The 22,448-nt window shown below is 34.8% G+C and overlaps 1 protein-coding gene across 1 annotated transcript in view; it reads left to right on the top strand.

Annotated features, from left to right (window-relative positions):
• The window catches only part of TLK1 (tousled like kinase 1), a 143,444-nt gene that overhangs the window by 54,598 nt on the left and 66,398 nt on the right, over positions 1-22,448 (top strand). The window contains exon 2 of the mRNA XM_079135020.1: positions 8,711-8,829. Coding sequence (XP_078991146.1) covers positions 8,711-8,829 — 119 coding nt within the window. The remainder of the gene's footprint in view (positions 1-8,710; positions 8,830-22,448) is intronic.

Here is a 22,448-nt window from a genome sequence, read left to right as displayed (position 1 = left end):
AATTTTTCTGAAAAAAGAGGATTGACCATCCTTAACCACTATTATCAGATACTGTTTAGTTTTTTTTTCCTGCAGATTTGATGTTTTTAAATGAATTTAGCCTAATATTACAAGGCAAAATGGTGCTTCTATGTGAAACTTAAAGTGCAGTATAATCATTTCCATGACAACTGATTTTATTCACAAGTAATGCCAAACTGTTTCATATACTTCTCATGCTTTCAAAGATCTTCATTCTGCATGAATTTGAATGGATATATTTTTTAGCCTAAAACTGTAGTTCCAACAGCATTTCAGATGCTGATGCAAATGCAAAGGAAATTTCCATATTTTAAAGTCCATTTAATTGTGCATTTGAGGAACTTCTGCCTAACTTTTAATTGGAAGTATTTAATTTGCTGCTTAATAACAAAGACAAATATCAAAAGAAGAACCTAATAAAATTCTATACCCACCTTTCAACTAATAAATATTCTTAATTAAAATCATATGCTTGTAGGTTGGTATTATTATTTGGTAGTGCATGTCTGTGAAAAGATATTTTCAAAGATATATACGTAAAATCTCATTGCAGATCAACTCACAGATGAGTATTTGCAGTAAATTTTGAGGATGGCAAACCCCAGGGAAGTGAGGTGTTTTCACCCAAAAAAGAAATCCATTCTTTTTATTAGCTGACTTATATTATGAAATATCATATTTAATAAAGTTTATGGAATTTTTTTCTTGATTTTTCCTGTTGGCTTGTGAGAACTAAAATAACTTATGAGTCATCCTTTTAAAGAAAAAGTTTGCAGATCCTTGTTCTACAACAGTGCTTCTCAAACACTAATGCGTATACTAATTACCTGAGGATCTTGTTAAAATGCACATTCTGATTTGATAGGTCTACAGAGGAACCCAAGAGTTAGCATCTTGCTGCAAGATCAGTTGCTGCTGATCTGTGGACTGCATTTTGATTAGCAAGTCTCTAGTATTCAAGACTGGATTTATAGATAATGCTACTAACATTTGTTAAGCCTCTGTCACGTGCCAAGAGTTAGACCAGGGACTCTTGGATTTATTGCCTCTTTAAAAGATCTTAAAAACTTGTTAGAAGGGGTTGAAGAATTAAGGCAATCTTGGGTAAGAGTTTTAGGTTACAAAGTTGTTTCTTTTCCCTGAGGGTATAGTTTCTCCTAAGATCTGATGTGGGAGGATTGAGGTCTTGGAGGAAGCTGAATGTCTGAGAAAAACAATAGGAAACAAGATGCTGGGCCAGTCCAGCTGAAAGTAGGACCTATTTTCTCATTTGCTAAGTGCTGGTGTGCCATCAGTTACCAAGCCAAAGGGTGGGCATTGTGTATAACACATAGGTTTTGCAAATATTTTCTTCCAGTCTTTTATTTGCTTTTTTACCTTGTAGCTGCTTTTTGAATTTGCAAAATTTTAAATGTTTTAAGAAAACCAATTGATCAATTTTTTTTTTTTTTTTGGTTTTTAAAAATTGTAGTAAATGTACATAATACAGAATTTACCATTTAAATCATTTTAAAGTGCATGGTTTAGCAGTATGAAGTAAATTCACTTTAATGTCTTACCATAAAACACCATTCATCTCTAGAACTTTTCCACATTCTCCAGTTGAAACTGTACCCATTGAACACTTAATTCCTTATTCCACACAGCTTCCCAACTCTGACAACCACCCTTGTACTTTATGTATACTTCTGACTACAGGAAGTGTTGTACATTATTTAACCTTTTGTGACTGGCTTATTTTACTTAATACAATGTCTTTGATGTTCTCCGTATTGTACCACACATTAAGATTTACTTTCTTTTTAAGGCTGAATAATATTCTCTTATATGTATGTACCTCACTTTGTTTATCCATTTATTGTTGGGCATTTGGGTTCCACCTTTGAGTATTAAGAATAATGCTCTTGTGAACATGGAAGTACAAATATCTGAGTCCCTGCTTTCACTTTTGTCAGTTATTTACTCAAAAGAGCAATTTCTGGGTCATATATAATTCTGTGTTTAATTTTTTAAAGAACTGCCTACTTTTTTTTTTCATAGTGTCCACACCATTTTAAATTTCCATCAACTTTGCACAAGGGTTCCACTTCCTTGTTGTGTTGGTAGCGCTCCATTAGTGTAATAAAATATCTGAAATAATCAACTTTGAAAAGAGTAAAAGTTTGTTTTGGCTTATGCTTTCAGAGGTTTCAGTCCATGTTCAATTGATCCTGTTGCTTTGGGGTCCATGATGAAGTAGCATATCATGGCACATGATAGAGCAAAGTTGCTTATCATGGTAGTTGGAAAATGAAAAAGAAGAAGGGCCCAGGGACCCAATATTCACTTCTAGGGCTCACCTCTAATGGCCTAAAAATAAACTTCCTTCCACCAGGCCCCACATCTTAAAGATTTCACTGCCTTCCAGTAAGTAGTGCCATTGACTAGGGATCAAGCCTTCTATATACAGGCCTTTGGGAGATAATCTTGATCCAAACTAACACTTGCCAACCTTTTTTTTTTTTCTTCTTTTTCTTTTTTGTGGTATTGGGAATTGAACCCAGGGCCTTGGGCATGTTAGGCAAGCATTCTATCAACTGAGCTATATCCCTATATCGCTAGCCCCTGTTTTTTGTTTCTATATAATCATAATCTTAAATGGATATGAAATGCTATCTCATTATGGCTTTGATTTGTATTTCCTTAATGATTAATGTTACTGAGCATCTTTTCATGTGCTTATTGATATGTCATCTTTGGAGAACTTTCTATTCACAACTTTTGTCCATTTTTAAAATTGTATTTTGTTTTTTATTGTTGCATTGTAGTTCTTTATATGTTCCAAATATGAAACCCTTCAGACAGATGATTTGCAGATATTTTCTCCATTCTATGAAATATCTTTTTGTTCTGTTGATTGTATTCTTTGGTGCACAGAAGTTTGTGATTTTGATGAAATTCAATTTATTTATTGTTTTATTTCCTAAATAATAATAATTTTCAAAAAATTATTGCTAAACTCAATGTCATGAGGTTTCCCTTTATGTTTTTTTCTAATAGTTTTGGGTCTTATGGTATCCATTTTGAGTTTATTTTGTCAATTTTTTGAATTGTTTCTTTTGTTTCCATTTCATTGATTTCAGCTCTGTTTTTAATTATTTCCTGTCTTCTACTACTTTTGCTGTTATTCTGTTCTTCTTTTTCTAGGGCTTTGAGCTGTAATGTTAGGTCATTTAGTTGTTGACTTTTCATTCGTTTCTGGAATGCGCTCCATGCAATGAATTTTCCTCTTAGTACCGCTTTCATAGTGTCCCAGAGATTTTGATATGTTGTATCGTTGTTCCCATTGACCTCTAAGAATTTTTTAATCTCCTCCCTGATGTTTTCTGTTATCCATGTTTCATTCAATAGCATATTATTTAGTCTCCAGGTGTTGGAGTAATTTCCTTTTTTTATTTTGTCATTGATTTCTATTCTCAGTCCATTATGATCTGATAGAACACAAGGCAGTATCTCTATGTTTTTGCATTTCCTAAGGGCTGCTTTGTGGCATAACATATGGTGTATTTTCGAGAAAGTTCCATGTGCTGCTGAGAAGAAAGTGAATCCACTTGTTGATAGATGGAATATTCTATATATATCCGTTAAGTCTAGGTTATTGATTGTGTTATTGAGTTCTATGGTTTCTTTGGTTGAATTTTGTTTGGAAGATCTATCTAGTGGTGACAACGGTGCATTAAAGTCACCCAGAATTATTGTGTTGTGGTCTGTGTGCTTCCTGAAATTGAGAAGGATTTGTTTGATGTACAGGGATGCACCATTGTTTGGGGCATAAATATTTACTATCGTTATGTCTTCCTGATTTATGATTCCCTTAAGCAGTATGAAATGACCTTCTTTATCCCTTCTGACTAACTTTGGCTTGAAGTCCACTTTATCTGATATAAGGATGGAAACCACCACTTTTTTACTGAGTCCATGTGCGTGGTAGGTTTTTTTCCCATCCTTTCACCTTTAGTCTGTGGATGTCTTTTTCTATGAGATGAGTCTCTTGCAGGCAGCATATTGTTGGGTCTTTCTTTTTAATCCATTCTGCCAGTCTGTGTCTTTTGATTGATGAGTTTAGGCCGTTAACGTTCAGGGTTATTATTGAGATATGATTTGTATTCCCAGTCATTTGGCTTATTTTTGTTTTTTAAGTTGGCTTGGTTTCTCCTTTGAGTGGTTTTTCTCTAAGGTAGTTCCTCCCTTTGCTGACCTCCATTGTTGTTTTTCATTTCCTCCTCATGGAATATTTTGTTGAGAACATTCTGTAGTGCAGGCTTTCTATTTGTAAATTCTTTTAACTTTTGTTTATCATGGAAGGATTTTATTTCATCTTCAAATCTGAAGGTTAGTTTTGCTGGGTATAGGATTCTTGGTTGGCAACCATGTTCTTTCAGAGCTCGAAATACGTTGTTCCAGGCCCTTCTAGATTTTAGAGTCTGAGTTGAGAAGTCGGCTGCTATCCGTATTGATCTCCCCTTATATGTAATCTGATGCTTTTCTCTCGCGGCCTTCAAAATCCTATCTTTATTTTGAATGTGAGGCATTTTCATTATAATGTGCCTTGGTGTGGATCTGTTGCGATTCTGTGCATTTGGTGTTCTGTAAGCCTCTCGTATTTGATTTTCCATTTCATTCTTCAGGTTTGGGAAATTTTCTGATATTATTTCATTGAATAGGTTGTTCATTCCTTTGGTTTGTATCTCTGTGCCTTCCTCAATCCCAATAATTCTTAAATTTGGTCTTTTCATGATGTCCCATAGTTCTTGGAGATTCTGTTCATGATTTCTTACCATCTTCTCTGTTTGGGTGACTTTATTTTCAAGATTAAATATTTTGTCTTCATTGTCTGAGGTTCTGTCTTCCAAGTGGTCTAGTCTGTTGGTGATGCTTTCCATTGAGTTTTTTATTTGGTTTATTATTTCCTTCATTTCAAGGATTTCCGTTCTTTTTTTTTTTTTTTTTGAGAATCTCTGTCTCTTTGTTGAAATGATCCTTTGCTTCCTGCAGGTGCTCTTTCAGCTTATTGGTATTATCATTCATTGCCTGCATTTGCTGTCTTATCTCATCCTTTGCTTCGCGAATCATCTTAATCATGTATAATCTGAAGTCCTTTTCTGACATTTCTTCTACCATACTGTCATTGGATTCTATTAATATACAATCTAGATTTGTTTGGATCATTTTCTTCCCTTGTTTTTTCATGTTGTTCATCCTCTCTTCCCCTCTAGCAGTGCAGATCTGGGGTATTACAGATTTCCCCCTGTAGGCTTATAGTGGCCCTATAGGTTTCCAAAACCCTTTCTTTAAGGGGAGATCAATATTAGCAGTGCCCAATTCAGGCACTATGCAATTCTAGACCAAATAGCCCCTATGAGGACAATAACAAAATAGTCATAATAAACAGAATGAGTTCAAAGATTATCTTCAGTAAAACAAACAGATTTGCAAGAAGTTCTGCAGTTTCAAATGGAGGACAAAGAGGATGCAGAGGGATGTAGAATATGGCTGTTAATGGGATAAGAAAAGAATATACAGAAGTTCTAGATAATAGAAAGGGTGAGGGTGTAATCAAAAGAAATCAGATGTTAGCATGCAAAAAAGGGAGAAAGAGACTCTGAGGGAACAGGTAAACAAAAAGAAAAGAGAGCAAGAAAAGTAAAGAAATAAAAACTTAAAAATTTTCAATAAGAGGAAAAAAGAAAATCTACAGTATAATAGTCATATAGTAATGAAACCTCCCAGAGTTCAGTGCCTGATGCATGAGAGGTACCTGTCAATGAGCTTCAAGCCTCCAGCAGGCATCTTAGGATGGGTTTTGCCCCACCTAAAGATCAGACTACAGCTTCCAGGATTATCCAAGATGGCCGCTCTGGCTTTGAAATGTGTTGGCAAATGGGGAGCTGCAGCTCAGGGTGTGGACTTGGTTAGCTGGAGGTCCTGGAGGCAGGGTGTGGTTCGTCAGGCTGGGGTCCTGGAGATCGGGTGTGTTTGGTGTGTTTGTGGGATCCTGGGTGCAATCAGTTGGTCTGGGGTCCCGGTGATAGGGCGCAGTCAGTTGGTCTGGGGGTCCTGGCGGCAGGGAGCATTCAGTCAATGTGAGGGCCCCAGAGGCAGCGAGTGATGGGTCGGGCTGAGGGATCCTGGAGATGGGGCTCAGTCAGTCTGGCCATGGGTCCTACGGGGCCAGCCCTTGTCTCAAAATGGCGGCAGCCACGTGTCCTCAAACCTGCAGGTACTGTAACAGTGAACTTCCAGGTAACAGCAGGCAGGTGGTGCTCCACTGGCAGTCGGCGATCAGTTTGCTGACCGTTGTCGAACCATCGGGAGGTGAACCTCTTGCGTTGGGTGATGGATAGGTGTAAGACAGGCAATGGATCCATTTTGAGTTTATTTTTAAATATGATATACAGTTCATGGGTCCAACTTTTTGCACGTGGGGATATCCAGTTCTCCCAGCACCATTTGTTGAAAAGACCATTCTTGCCTTGTTAAATGGTCTTGGTGAACGCAGTCATTTCATGTGGTGGTTTATTTTCTGGAGTGTTGTGACCCATTGATTTTTATGTCAGTCTTTATGGCGGTACTTTATACTTAGTTTTTAAATGTGACAATATGTTCAAAATGACCACGTGCCAATGAACAACCAGTAGAGGTTTTTTTTATAAAGCAAAACCTCGGTAGATTGTAACCCAGTGTCAAGGTTAAGACTTGGTATACTTGTTATATAGGTGCTTGGTTTGAGAATCCTAAATTTGAGCCACAGGAAGTCTGAAAAGAGAACAGAAGGTCATGATTAGATATCTTGGGTGATAGTCATAGTTAAAAGAGAATGAGGGAACAGAAAGATATGGTAGAGTTTTGAATACTAGAACTATTTTTGTTTTGCTTCTGTTCCCCCACCCCCAGTCCCCTATCAAGGAATAGCGTACTTCTCCATGTACTAACAGGATTAGAGAAAATTGGCAGCATTGGCTATAATAAGGATGATGTGGGAAAAGTTTGGGGAAGAGAATTAGATGATTATATTAATGGCATGAGATTCAGGCCAAGGTGGACCTTTAAGAAAACCAACTAGGACAAAAGGAGGTAAAGGAGGAAGAAGATGCTAGAGAGGTGGGGTATGTGTGAATGTAAGATTTTATAGATAACAAAAAGAAGAGATCAAAAGCAAGAGTTAAAGACTTTAGCTTTTTAGCTTTCTTCTATGTTTTCTGAGATGGAAAATAGAGGAGTGGATGGGGGAGATATATTTAGGTACAGGGATAAAATAAATGTGGAAGGATGGTCACTGTTCATCTAAATCCTCTATCCAGATGAGATTGAAAGGAAAGTAAGGGAAATTTAAAAGGTAAAGTGTATAGGAATAGTCATTAAAGTTTTTAGGAGAATAATTAGGGTGTGTGGAAGGACTATTTTAGTCTGCAAGAGTGCCAAATCCTCCCACCCCCAATTTTCAAGGTGATTTTTAATAGTTGTACCTCAGTGATTTGCTTTAACCATGTGTATGTTTCTTCTACTTTGTGAAAACTTAAAACTAAAACTATCAGCTGTGCAGTTGGCCCTCCATATCCTCAGCTTCTGGCATCCATGAATTCTGTCAACTACAAGTTTGAAAATGTTTGTGCAGAAAAATGTTGCAGCTGTACCAAAGTACAGACTTTTTCCCCTTGTAATTATTTCCTAAACAATATGGTATAGCAACTGTTTATATAGCATTGACACTGCATTAGGTATTATAAGTTATCTAGAGACTATTTAAAGTATAATGGAACTTGAGCATCTGTGGTTTTGATATCCATGGGGTACTAGAACAAATCACCCAGGTAAATGAGGGACAGCTGTACCAAAAAAATCTTCATGGACAAAATATCAAGGACAAAATAATCCTTACTGGTTTAAAATGTAGTGAGCTAGATAAAGTATATAGAAATAAAATTAAGTGGTGGTAATGTCAGGTCTAAATTCTGTACAAGCTTACATTATGAAAGTGATATTTTTCAAAATGTGGACTTTTGGTCCATTAATAACTTGTGAAATCAGTTTAATGGCTCATAATTAGTGTTGTCTACTCCCCCCTTTAAGGGATTAGAATAGAATAGATATCATATAGGACTTTTATTACTATAGTATTTTCCATAGTATAGTGTTTTATGATAACCTTATTTTTGCATATATGTATCTGTATACTGAATTGGAAGGAAAATATATTTCTTACTGTGGATTATAGTCAAGTGTTGGAACTCTGCTGTATGGTGATTTTTGTGTGGTTTGGGGGTTTGGGGGTGTTTTTTTCTTTTTTTAATTGAGGATTGAACCCAGGGGCTCTCTACCACTAAGCCACATTCTCAGTCTTTTTTGTTTTTTGTTTTGAGACTGGGTCTCACTAAGTTGCTGAGTCTGGCCTTGGAATCTTCCTGCCTCAGCCTCCTAAGTCACTGGGATTATAGGCATATGCCACTATGACTGTCAGGATGTTTTGATAAATGTGTGAATATTATAAAAATCTTAAAAGTCTCTTAATTTCATCAGTTTATAGCATTTGTTCATGAATTTCCATTGACAACTAACTGTATATTTTGTGTTTATACATGAATACATACATGTACAACTATACCCATGTACAGATCTGCCTATGTATATATATTTTTATTTTTCTTAATAGGTGCAATGGATGAGCTTCATAGTCTGGATCCAAGAAGGCAAGAGTTATTGGAAGCTAGATTTACTGGAGTTGCAAGTGGGAGCACTGGGAGCACTGGTAGTTGCAGTGTTGGAGCTAAAGTGAGTAAAACCTTAATCTTTCTTTAATATTCTTTTTCTGTATTAAATTGCCCAAAATATTTTGTAAAGGAACTCTATGTACTTGCTTAATAGCAAATTATTATTACTTTTTTAATGTGTTTAAAACAATAGTATTTATAAACATGATTTTTTTTTTTTTTTGGTGGTGGTACTGGGAATGGAACCCAGGGTCTTGTGCATGCTAGGCAAGTGTTCTACCACTGAGGTATATGCTTCAGAACCCTATAAACCTGATTCTAATACAGCATAACATTTTTCAGGACCTTATGTTATATGTTTCAGATAAAAGTCCTTTTAAGTTCTCACGTGATTCATTTAGGACCACGCAGAGAATCTGGGATAATCTTAACTCAAAGTTCTTGCTCTTATACACATCTGCAAAGTTCCCTTTGCTATGTAGTGTAACCGTCAACAGTTCTGGGCATTAGTTGACCATTATTTCCTCTACCATGCACCATCATTCTTTGTTTTTTGTTTGTTTCCTATTACTGGGGATTGAAACCAGGGGCACTTGATTAGTGAACTGCACCCCAGCCCTCGATTTTTTTTTTATTTTGAGAAAGGATTTCACTAACTTGCTGAGGCAAGCCTCAAACTTGCCATTCTCCTTCCTCCACCTCTTTGAGTAGCTGAGATTACTGGTATGCACCAAAATGTCCAGCTTGTTCTTATTTCCAGCTCCCCCCCTCGTTTTTTTTTGTAGCTAGAAATAATTGAAGGGCAGTAAATAACACTGAAGAAATTCCTAGTGGGCTGTAATAACAATATTTCATGTTCTACCTTTAAATTCATTTATGGTCTATAGTAGCAATTCAGTTTTGTTTTTCTTCCATCTGGTGAACCTGTTTTCATATAAAATACTTCTTAAATCATCCATGTGTTTTTCACTGATTGGTGATGCCACCTTTATCATTTATATATGACTTGAATATTTACTATATATCATTTGTCACATGATAAGTATAGATGATTACCATATACATACGTGAGTCTGTCTCTGTGTTCTTGAGCTAATATTACATTAGAAAATACTGTTGTATTTTGGAATGTCTTCTGATATAGTAGGGCAAATCTCTTTTGTTCTTTTAAGACCAGTTTAATTATTTATGGATCTTTATTCCCTCATAAAATTTGAGCATCTCTTCATGTGGTTATTAGCATTTGGGAATTCTATAATAGCTTATTTGTAGCTATTTCCTTAAAAGATTCAAATGTAATTTTTATTCTGAATGCATTCAATTTATAGATCAATTTGGGAAGTACTAATATCTTTATAAGATTAAGTTGTCCTATTTAGTCCATGAAATGTATCCCTATTTATTTAGTTCTATAGAGTTTTTAAAAATTTATTTTCTAGTTGGTTACTGCTGGCTTAGGATGCTTTTAGTCTTTTAAATTTGGTCTTTTATCTAGCAGTCATCTTTGTGTGTGTGTGTGTGTGTGTGTGGTGTGTATTGTATATAATATATATTAACTGTATAATAATTATTTTTCTTAATGTTGGTAATTACCTTCAGTACTATATCTTGTTCTTCCGTAAAGAGGAATCATCCAAAATTTCTGTTTAATGTTTACTATAGGTTATAAGTATATAACCATGACAAAGTTAAAGAATAGCTTTTCTATTCCTGGTTAGTTAAGAAGTTGTTTTTGTTTATTTGTTTTAAAAATCATAAATGTTGTTGAACTTGTGAAAGTCTTTCATTGTTGTTGTAGGTTGAAAGAATCCTGACTTTTTTCCCCTTTGGATTATTGATGTGGTTATTAGTAGATCTAAAAATGTTTAAACTTGTGTGCATTTCTTCCTTAATTTTGATGTACTATTTTAAAAATATATTTATTGGATTTTATTTAGATCTTTATATATAGACTTTGAAAGAAATAGATATACAATCTGGAAAAGTATAGTTCATTGAGTTGTTTTTGATTTTGTTTCGTTTTGGCAGTACTGGGGTCTGAACCCAGGGCCTTGTGTATGCTAGACAAGTACTCTACCACTCAGCTGTATCCCCTGCTAGTTCATTGATTTTTGTCAAACGTATACTCTTGTAATTTATACCCCTCTCAAAATACACAACATTTTTATCACACTGTGTCTGTTTTATAAATTAGTATCACCTAGCCCAATAAAAGGATCTGGACCTTTTCACTATTTTTCAGATTTTTATTTTCAACAACCTGAGTATAATAGGAAATGTTCTTGGGAATATAAGAAGACATTCACCTGTAAAGGTGTCTCAGCCTGTTATTTGTTGAGAAGGAAAGTTTTTTTTACTACTATTTTAATTTCTTTAATGTTTGTTTAAAATTTTTCCATTTTTTAATTAGTGTATTAGTTAAGGTACTTTTAAAAATCTTTAACTTACTTTCTTCATAGTCTCCTTTTCTGTTCATTCTTGCCAGAGCTCTGTTTAATCTAATGAATATTTCAGAGAAAAAGACCTTCGCTTTAATCTGTATCTCTTTTTCTTCTTTTTTTTTTTTCCATTGATTTTTGCCTTAATTTACTTATTGTTGCTTTGGGTTTGCTTCTGTGGCTCTTTTTTTTATCGAGGTGATTGCTTATTTACTTAATTTTCTTAGAGATGTAATTAACATAAAATATATAGATCTTATGTGTTCAGTTATGATATTTTCCCCTTGTGGTTTTTGCTAAGGTATAATTTCCATGTAATAAAATTCGCCCTTTTTAGTATATAATTCTGCTGTAAATTTTTAAAAATACCTATAATTGTGTAATCTCCATTACAATTAAGATAAAAAATAGTTCCCTTACCCTAAAATATTCCCCCAAAGTCCCTTTGTAGCCAACGCCTCTAGGTTGCCTTTGGCAACCATCAGCCTTTTTTCTAGTTCTGTAGTTGAGTTTTGCTAGAATGTAATGTAAATGGAATATGAACTTTAGTATGTAGTTTTTTGAGTCTTGCTTCTTTTAACTAAACGTTGTGGTACTTATGTAACATTCACCAGTGTTGTTTAATATTATCAATAGTGTGACTGTTTTATTGCTAATCAGTATTATTCCACTCTGTGAATATATCACACTTCTTTTAATTCATTTCACAGATGAAGAAGATTTGTGTTGTTTCCAATGTTTCAGTAATTTAGAAAACAACTATAAACATTTGTGTATTCTGTCCTCTTAGAGCTTTGGGAATAGCTTACATGTTGTATATTCCAAACAAAACAAAATATAGAATATTTTATTCCTTCAAAAAGTGTTCTTCTGCTTCTTTATAGTCAGTTCTCATTTGTCAAATCCCCCCTGCCTCAATCCCTATCTGATTTCTGTCACTACAAATGAGTTTTGCCTGAATTTGGATTCAATATAAATGGAATCATGCAGTAATCCTTTTGTATCAGATTTCTTTCATTTAACATATTTTTGAGATTTATTGATGTTGCTGTTTTAAAAGTTATTCCTTTTTATTGCTCAATAGTATTTTATTGTATCAGTTTATCACAGCATGGAGTGATATTTATGTTATGGTTTGGATATGAGGTGTCCCCCAAAATCTCACATGTGAGACAATGTAGGAAGGTTCAGAGAAGAAATGATTTAGTTTTAAGAGTCTTAACCCAATCAGTGAATTAATCCCTGATGGGATTAATTGAAGTGATGGGGGTGGCTACGGAGTATATATTTTATATCCAAAGAGTGGAGTGTCTCTCTCTCCTCTCTCCTCCCTCCCTCTCTCTCTCTCTCTCTCTCTCTCTCTCTCTCTCTCTCTCTCTCTCTCTCTCTCTCTCTCTCTCTCTCTCTGCTTCCTGATCACTCTGATGTGAGCTGCTTCCCTCTATCACTCTCTCTTGCTATGATGTTTTGCCTCACTCAAGCCCTGAGAAATGGAGCCAGCCTTCTGTGGACTAAGACTCTGAAACCGTGAACCCTCAAATAAACTTCCTCCTGTACAGTTGTGCTGGTTGGGTCATTTAGTCACAGCAGCCAAAAAGCTGACTAAAACAATTAGGATATTTTTGTTTTGCATATTGTGAGTAAGTTTACTATAAACTTTCTTGTGTAAATATTTTGGTGAATGTTTTCATTTCTCTTTGGAAAATACTTAGGAATAGAGCAAATATATGTTTAAGAAACTGCCAGATTTTCTAAGTGTGTATTTTCAAAGTGTGTGAGTTTTTTTTCAAAGTTTAGGAGAATTTCAGTTCTTCTATGTCCTTACCAACATTTGGTAGTTTTTTGTTTTTGTTTTTGTTTTTTCTTCATTTTGGCCATTCTAGCAAGTGGGGGGTAGTATCAGCTCATTTATTTTAACCATTATTATAGCCTGATTAATGCTATCCTTTTAAGAACTGCTTTTTGTCCCACAAATTTCACTTGATATTTCACTTTCAGCTTTCTTTTCATGTTTGTCTTGGGTAACTTTTTGTCCTTTTGTATTCTTTAAGTATTTCTTAAGAACAACATTTGGGTTTTTGGGATGAAATATGAGTTGTTTTTATCGCTTAAGTGGTGAATTTCATTCATGTCATTTTTATAATTATTATTTTCTGACTTCCTTCTGTCATACACTGCCTAATGCCTCCTTGTACAATACCTGTCTTCCATTGAACAGGTGATTGCTGATTTTTTAATATCCCATTTTCAGAAGATGTTTTGCAGAACAATGTATTTACAAGTTCTCAATGTTTCATTCCCCATAGATTAGTTATTAATTACAAAAGAGAAAAAGTGTTTTTAAAATGGAAACTATTGGTTCCCACCATAATAAACAAGGTCAAGCTTTTATTTGGCACTGTCACAGAGAGTCTGTCCTAAGGTAATGCAATAGGAGGTACACAAGTCACCTATAGGTTTTGTGCTGCAAATGTTTGTTTTTAATTTAATCATGAGAAAGTACCCCTTGGACATTCTCCTGGTTAACTGACCAGAACCCTTCAAAGTATTCAGTGCCATGAAGAATGAAGTGGGATAAGTGGGTTTGTTCTAGGTTGTAGAGACTAAGAGACATAGCAACCAAATGTAGTGTGTAAATATGAATCCTAATTTGCTCCTGATTTGGTGAAAAAATAGTTATAGAGGACATCTTTGAGACAGTAGGAGAAATTTCAATATTTATGTATGTCAGAAGATCATAATTAATGTTTGCTTTAGTCTTGGGTGTATAATTTTTAAAAATTCTTGTTTAAAAATAAATGCAGGTGAAGTTACAAAAGTAGGCCAGTAGTGAGCAATGCTCTTAAAATATTTTTATGTAACTGAATAATGATAAGGTACCTTTCAAATTTAATATTATCATGTAGGCAAATTTTAGTAAAAGTTTTTAATATAGAAGAAACAATGCTCTTTTTTTTTGGAACCAGGGATGATTGAACCAAGAGGTACTTAAACACTAAGCCACATCCCCAACCCTTTTAACTTTTTTATTTTGAGAAAGGGTCTTGCTAAGTTGCTGAGACTGGCTTTGAACTTGTGATTTCCTGCCTCAGCCTCCCAAGTCACTGGTACTACAAGGTATGCACACTCTACCACACCTAGCAGTAAAAGCCCTCTTAAAGATCAAATTTCTAATAGTGGTGGTGCTCTGGGAGAAAAAGGTAAGGAGAAAGGTGATAAGTAAGTCATCTAGGAGTATAGAATTATAATTAGGATTTGATTTGTCTGTAAAGAAAAACAGTATTATGTTTACCAAATGTAAGAAAGTGAACACAGACAACAGAGATAATGTACGGAGAAGTGTTAAATCACTGCAGTGGGTTTTAGAAGGTAGAATGAAAAAGAGACATTATCCAACAAAAGTAAGGGAAGGAGAAAGAGGAAACAAACTATTTTATTTTGTCTGCTGTTACATAAGATAGAAGAAATAAAGCCAAGATATATTATCACAGAAAATGGGAATCCATCCATACGCTGTTGACAATAAACATCTCTTTAAAAATGACAAAAATTGGAAATACCTGGAAAGAAAGTGTTATAGATAATCATAGAAAAATAAAATATAATTAAAATATAAGTTTGAGATCAGTTTTGTTCCCACTTCAAAACCCTCCGGAGATTTCCAGTTGTACTTAAAATTCAGTATCTTCACTGTGCTGAAAAAGCCTTCTGAGATCCAGCCCTCATTAGTTGCCCATCTCTACTAACAGCTGTACCACCATGGTACCTACCCTGGCTTATCTGCCCAGTTGCCTTATAGTTCTCCCTCACTTCACTCAGATTTCTGCTTAAATGACACCTCTTCAAGTAGCATTTCTCACTGTGCTACGTAGGATGATACCTATGTCACTCCACCCCTTTCACTGCCTCCTCCTTTTTTTTAAGCTAGAGCTATTGGTTCCTTCGTAGTATTAAACATTTATGTTTGTTTATTGTGTTTCCCTTCTTGTTATAGAAACTCCAGGATTACTTGGACTTGAATCTGTTTTTATGGATTAAAGATTCACAAAGAAGTTGTGATAGTTGTAAATTTTTACATGCTAAACAGTTCTGGAAATATATAGTGGATTTGTTAAGACAATTATAATGAAGGATTTAAATATAATTCTTTTAGATTTAGACTATTCAAATAAATGAGCAAGACTGTAGGATTTGCATAATATAATCGATAAGCTTGATTTGATGAATATACTCCCTTCCTCTCTACAGAGTCAGCTCTCATTATTTGAGGATTCCATATTTTCAAATTCACCTACTTGCTCAAATTTGTTTACTACTTAAAAAGTAAAACTCTTTGCTTTTGTGGTTATCTAAGAGCCTGTACCTATGCAGAGAGGTGAAAAATTTAAGTCCTCTGAGGCTGAACAAATTGACACTTTTTTTTTTCTTTTTTGATAATAGGGATTGAATGAAGGGGTACTTAACTACTGAGCCACACCCCCCAGCCCTTTTTTCTATTTTATTTAGAGACAGGGTCTCGCCAAATTGCTTAGTGCCTTGATAAATTGCTGAAGTTGGCTTCAAATTCGAGATCCTCCTGCCTCAGCCTCTCGAGCCACTGGAATTGCAGGCATATGTCCCTGCACCTGGCCAAATTGACACTCTTTTTTAAGCTTTCATGCTAAATTCTTTTCCCAGTTTATTTAGTGCTATGTTTTTCACACTTTTGTTATTGGTTTCACTGTTTAAAATGACCCCCAAACATAGTTCAGAACTACTTCCTAGTATTCAGAAGTACAAGAAGGTTGTGATGTGCTTCACAGAAGAAATACATATATTGATAAGCTTTGTTCAGAAATTATAGTGCTATTGGTCATAAGATAATTGTTAGTGAATCAACAAAATATATTAAATAAAGTGTCTTTAAACCTAAATACATAAAAAAGGTTATGTATTGATTGATAGACCAAATTTTGTCCAGAAGTTTGCAGAAACTCTTTATTTACCCTAAGGGCAATGGTTCCTTATTAATTCAGTGTTTACAGCAAGTAGTAAGAAACAACTGGAGAGAAGACTTTTATTGTATCATTCACACTTTTGTTTCTACCCAAGCTTACTTCTGTTAATTTTACTTGCCAGACCCTTGTGGCATGAGTTTGTGGCCTTGTAAGGTTACATAGATAGAAGGTAAAAATAAACGTTACCAACTGTAATGATGTAAAGTTTCCACGTAGCTGTCACTTTGGGGAAGAAGCTAAGTGGAAGATATATTTTCTTATGTTAATAGTGAGAAGTTACTGCATACAGTTTAAACTTAAAAGACTAAAAATTGTTATAAGTTAATGTACTGTTTATAGAATCAAAAATGAAAATAAATGAATCAGAAAAAGGGGAAACTCTGGTGCCAACAAAATAAATTTTTCCTCTTCTGTGGCAGGATCATAAAGGATTTATTGAAATATGGCATAAACAGTAGATTACTTGTTTGAAGAAAGGAAATAGCTAGGAAAAAAGACATGACGAAACTATCTTTTTGTTGAGTTGGAAGTTCTTCAAGATGTATTAAGAGAAAAATGTGTATTGCAGGGCACTCTGTATAAAACCAACTTTGAGTAAGAAGTGAGGAACCAAAGAAGATATATTTAATTTGCTTGTGTAGACATAGAGAGACTTTACAAAGATACTCAGAAATAAACTAAGGTAGCTTGTTTACATTGCCTATTTAAAAATTAATTTAAAACAGTTCTTTTTCTGTTTTGAAAACTGTGTGTATTTGCATGTGTACATATTTATTTGAATGTTCATATAAATAGTTATATACAGCTGCATTTTTTTGTTGTTTGTCAATCAAAAATTTACTTGTTTAAAAAAATTTATGTGCTGAAATTGTCCAGAAAAATTTAATGGATTTATTTATAATTGTTATGCAGTCAAATTGCCGAAACTTGTTTCCTGATACATTCTGACTTGCATTAATGCTTTATGTTCATGCATTTACATAAAAAATTCAAACACAAATGAAAATGGGAAAACTGCCAATATCTGATTTCTGTCCCCTATTTTCCCTCTTGAAATTATATACTTAAAGTAAGTACCTTTTGACCCCATTGGGGAAAATATCTGATGTTCCAAAGTAACAAAAATGGGAAAAAAATTTTTTTTAAATTTTTTTTGAGAATGAAATATTTCCCTTCATAGTGAATTCCTAGGCACATCCTCCATGTATGCGACGTGTGCTGGCATAATTGTTACACATTTGTTATGAATAGCACACAGATTGGTTTGTTCAAAAAGGCCAACCAGATAGGCTTCATTTGACTCCTGCAAAGCAGCAGTAACTGTTCTGGAAGTGCAGATCTCTTTTGAAGACTTGAGTAATTTCTCACAACAGACACTGGAATGGGGGAGTTTATGAATCATAAGTTCAGTGGATTTTTGATACTGTCAGATGTCACAAAGTACCGCACTTCCCAGCCTTGTGATGAGATTTCGTCATCTATCCGGTAGAGAGGGTATTTTTGGAAGTGACTTTAGTTGCTGATTGCTTCCTGAGTGCTTTACCATCCTGTTGATTTGAGGGGGAGTCTGCTGTGTGTGAGCCATGATATTGACACCTCCTTATGTAGCCCCCTTCTTCAGCTAGAGCTCCATGAATGAGCTAAAGGCTGCACTGGCATTAGAGAGTGAGTAGCAGCTGCAAACACGGTTGAAAGATGATTGATGCTGAGGCTGGCCCTGATACATACTGTATACTGTATTTTGTCAAGCTTTTTTTTCTTTCATGCTCTTTTCTCTCCAGTAATTTGAACTTTTATAATCTTTTTGTACTGAAAGATAATTACTGTACCATAAAATTGACCCATTTCAAGTATGCATTCAGTGTTTTTTTAATATATACATAGTTGTTCACATATCACTATTGTCAAATTCCAGAATGTTTTCCCCGCCCCCAAAATGAAACCGATAGGCATTAGTAGCAGCTCCCCTGTTCAACTTTATACTCTAGTTCCTGGCATGTATTAGTTTACTTTTTGTCTCTCTAGATTTTCCTATTATGGATAGGTTATATCAGTGCAGTTACATAATATGTAACATTGTGTCTGGCTTTTTTCACCTGGCTTAAGGTTTTCATGGTTCATGAATGCGGTAGTACGTAATCAGTACTTGTTCTTCTCTATGACTGAATATTCCATTGTATGGATGTGCTATATATTATTGACCCACTTATGAGTTAGTGGACATTTGGGTTGTTGGCATTTTTTGACAAAAATGTTATGAACTGTTAGGTACACTCTGTTAGTTTTTGTGTAGAAGTATGTTTTAGCTCTCTTGGGTATATAGGCAGGAATGGAATGCTAATTTGTACAGTGACTCTGTGTTTAATATGTTGAGAAACTGTCAAACTTTTTCAAAATAGTTCTACCATTTTACATTTCCATCAGCAATGCATGAGCAATTCTAGTTTCTCCACATCCTTGCCAGTGCTCGTTAATTTTTTTTATCATAGCCATTCTGAGTGGTGTGTAAAGTATTTCATTGTGTTTTGATTTACATTTCCTTAATGATGGATAATGTTGAACTTCTTTTATTTTTGTGTACTTATTGTTCATATATCTCCTTTAGTGAGGTATATGTTAAAAATCTACCCATTTTAAAATTTGGTTATTAACTCTTGAGTTCTAAGGATTATTTGTACATAGTGGATACAAGACCCTTATCAAATAAATGATTTGCAGGTTTTTCCCTAATTCTATGCACATCATATGTAAGAAACATTGCCTAATCCAGGGTCTCATAGATGTATACCTGTGTTTTCTTAAGCCATATATAGTTCTAGTTCTTATATTAAGATCTTTGATCCATTTTGAGTTCATTTGTGTATATTTAGGAGGAAGGGAGTTCATATTCATTCTTGTGCATGTGGTTAGCCAATTAATTTCAGAATCATTTGTTGAAAAGCCTATGAATCATATATGTATGGATTTATTTCTGGATTCTACTGATGCGTATTTCTGTCCTTATGCCATACCAAACTATGTAATATAGCTTTGTAGAAAGTTTCAAAACTGTAGTCTGTCTGCCAATTTTGTTCTTTTTCAAGATTGTTTTGGGTTGTCCAGTCCTTGGACTTCTGACTTTTAGGATCAGAATTGCTAAACATGTTATCTGCAGAAAGACAACTGGGATTTTGATGAGACTTGGCAGTTAATTTGGCGAGTATTGCCCTCTTGATAATATTAAGTGTTCTAATCTATGAGCACAAATGTTTTTACATTTATTTATATTTTATTTTCTTTCAAGGATATTTTATGGTTTTTAGTTTACCAGTTTTGCATTTTGTTTTGTTTATTCCTAAGTAGTTTCTTCTTTTTGATGGAATTGTAAATGGAATTGTTTTCCTAATTTCACTTTCAGATTCTTCATTGATGTTGTACGCAAATACAATAGAATTTCGTGTGTTGATCTTGTGTCCTGCAACTTTGCTGAACCATTAGCTCTCACAGTTTTGTAGTTGCTATTTGTTGTTTTGGGGATCCCTTAGGATTCTGTATATGTACTGTATGCAGAAGTGATAAACTCAGGTTTGCCATCAGATCTACCTTTATGTGGCCCTGGAATTGACATTTTTATTTTTTTATTTTTATTTTTTTTTATTTTTATATTTTTGTGGTACTGGGGATCGAACTCAGGGTCTTGTGCTTGCGAGGCAAGCACTCTACCAGCTGAGCTATCTCCCCAGCCCATGGAATTGACATTTTTAACAATATATTTGTCCAAAAGGTTGGGGCTATTCCTATTTCCTTGTTCTATATTATTGGTTCTCCCAGCATTGTTAACAGGGACATTAAGCTGTCCGTGGTTGTGGATGTAGCTCAGTAGTAAGAGTGCTTGCTTAGAATTTGCAAGATCCTGGGTTCAATCTCCAGCACCAACAAAAAAATAAATAAAAATTTTAAAAAGCTGCCTAATTATGTATAGAGTCACTTTCAGGGTCCACTGATCCTTTATTAACCTTTATTATCCACCTCCATCCTGTACCCACACCCCCAAAGAGAAAGAAAGTATGTGCATCACAGCTGCTGGTTTATGTGAATGTTGAATTCTCTCCAGAGGGAAAGAGAGTGAGTTTGGAAGGTATCTTCCCAGTTTGCTTTTTCTAAAAGGCATATCTGATTACTTACTATTTTGCTTAGAAATTTTTAAATGGTTTCACACAGTTTTTAGGCTCAAAATATTTAGCCTTATAAGGCCTTTCTGATTACTGCCTTATCCCTGTGGCCCAATTTTATGCCCCACCCTTCATCTTTTCTTTATACTCATACTTTTCTTTAGTTGTAACAGTCCACCAGTGGTTCCATAATGAGCATAGTTTGTCACATCTTTTTTCTGTTGAACATGCAGTTTACTTTGCTTCACATACCCTTGTCAGATTCATTGCTGTTTAAATGTCAAGGGTCAGATGTTTCTCTGACTACTTCTTTCCACCTGATTGCCCAAATCCAAATTTGCAAACCTGTGTCCTTCCATTGATAATCTATATACCAGAACAGAAATTGCCCCATCACGTGTTAATTTACTTTTCACCAGACTGCTAAGATCTTTAGGTCAAGGGACTGTGGTATATCTCAGTTGCTCAATTTTGGGGGTAAAATAACTTTAAGAAATCAAAATAGTATACCCTGATTCTAATTCTGTTTTGGAAAACTTTGGAGACTGAGGCAATTAGAAGACTAGATTTGAGACTTGGATGTATTCTAAAGAAAAGTGGGGAAAATATTTGAATTCCACCTGAAGTTCCCATGGCTCATGTAGCCTTTCTGAACTTGCTTTAATATTTGTGCCCCTAGTGATATCTTATGCCCCTAGTGAGATCCAACAAGCCATTTTGAACTGAAAATAGGACCAGTGTTTGTTTGGTTTACTAATTTACTTACTGCTGAGCTGATAACATCACATGAAAAACAAAGTAAAACACCCACTTGCTTCATTCCCTCAGCTTTTTTATTTTTTATTTTTCCAGTGCTCAGTGTTAAATCCAGAACCTCAGACATGGTAGGCAAGTTGTCTACCTTTGAGCTACATCTCCAGCTCACCCAGCATGTATTTTAAAGTACTCATGTGTAAAGTTTCATTTAATATCCTTGGTTTACATACAGAGAACACAATCCCTATCTCAAATACCTTATAATAATTCTAGTAATGGCCAGAGAAGAGCAAGTGTAGTTGAATAACTTGCAGTTGGACATATCTTGGTTTCACATGTTGATCATGTTGTCCTTAAGAGTTAATAGTTTGTAGGTTAAATCTTAATAGTTTGTAGGTTAAATCTACATTTCAAATTCTGTTAAAATATGACATTCCCACTGGCATATAGTGAATGTTTTGGAGTATTAGTGAACTAAAGATGTTTTCAGAGATGGAACATACCACTGACTATGCCTGTGTACTCATGGATGCAAACTAAAATTTAAACTCCTGAATTAATATTTAAATTAATTGACAACAGAGAGCTAAGGACAGAATAATGGATGAATAATAGGCAACTTGAAAAGAATCAGAAACCAGAATTATGGTGGTGCTGATTGAAATTGTGGGTAGAGATCAAAACTTAAGCCTATTTTACCCTAGAGCTCATCCTAGTCAAAGTATTTGGTAAAATGAAATGTTATAGATGGACAAATTATCTAGTTTTTAAGATAGTGATTTTATTTTCCACTTCATTTCATTCCATATTTTCTGCCAACCATTGTTAAATTGTTCACATTTTATATTAATTATTGGACTTCATTTGCAAAAAAAGAAACCAACTCTAGCTACCTTAAACAAGAAGGGAAGATATTGGTAGGATATTGAGCAATTCACAGAATGGTTCAGAGGCTGGGAAAACCAGACTTAAAGAGGAATCTGGGGCAACTCTGGGTGTCTAGGCAGCAGGAAATGCTCACATTCTGCTTCTGTATCTCCACTGGATTCAAACGTACATTTTCTCTCTCTCTCTCTCTCTCTCCCTCTCTCTCTCTCTCTCTCTCTCTCACACACACACACACACACACACACACACACACACACACACTCATACTCTCTGACTCTTATTCTATCTCACTTTCCTCTCCCCCATCCCTCCCTCTGTATTATATCACTTTCAAGACCCAAAGTTCTAGGGGAGAGAGTTGATTATTTGAGTACTGGTTTTGTGCTTTCCCTTTGGTTTCTTGGCTATAGGAATGGGTGGAGAGTATATGAAAGAAGGGTAGTTAGGCAA

This window comes from Sciurus vulgaris (assembly GCF_902686455.1).
Source record: "Sciurus vulgaris genome assembly, chromosome: 3".
In the NCBI taxonomy this organism is placed as follows: domain Eukaryota; kingdom Metazoa; phylum Chordata; class Mammalia; order Rodentia; family Sciuridae; genus Sciurus; species Sciurus vulgaris.
The sequence above is the reverse complement of the archived record's forward strand: the minus strand, read 5'-3'. Positions and strand labels throughout refer to the sequence as shown.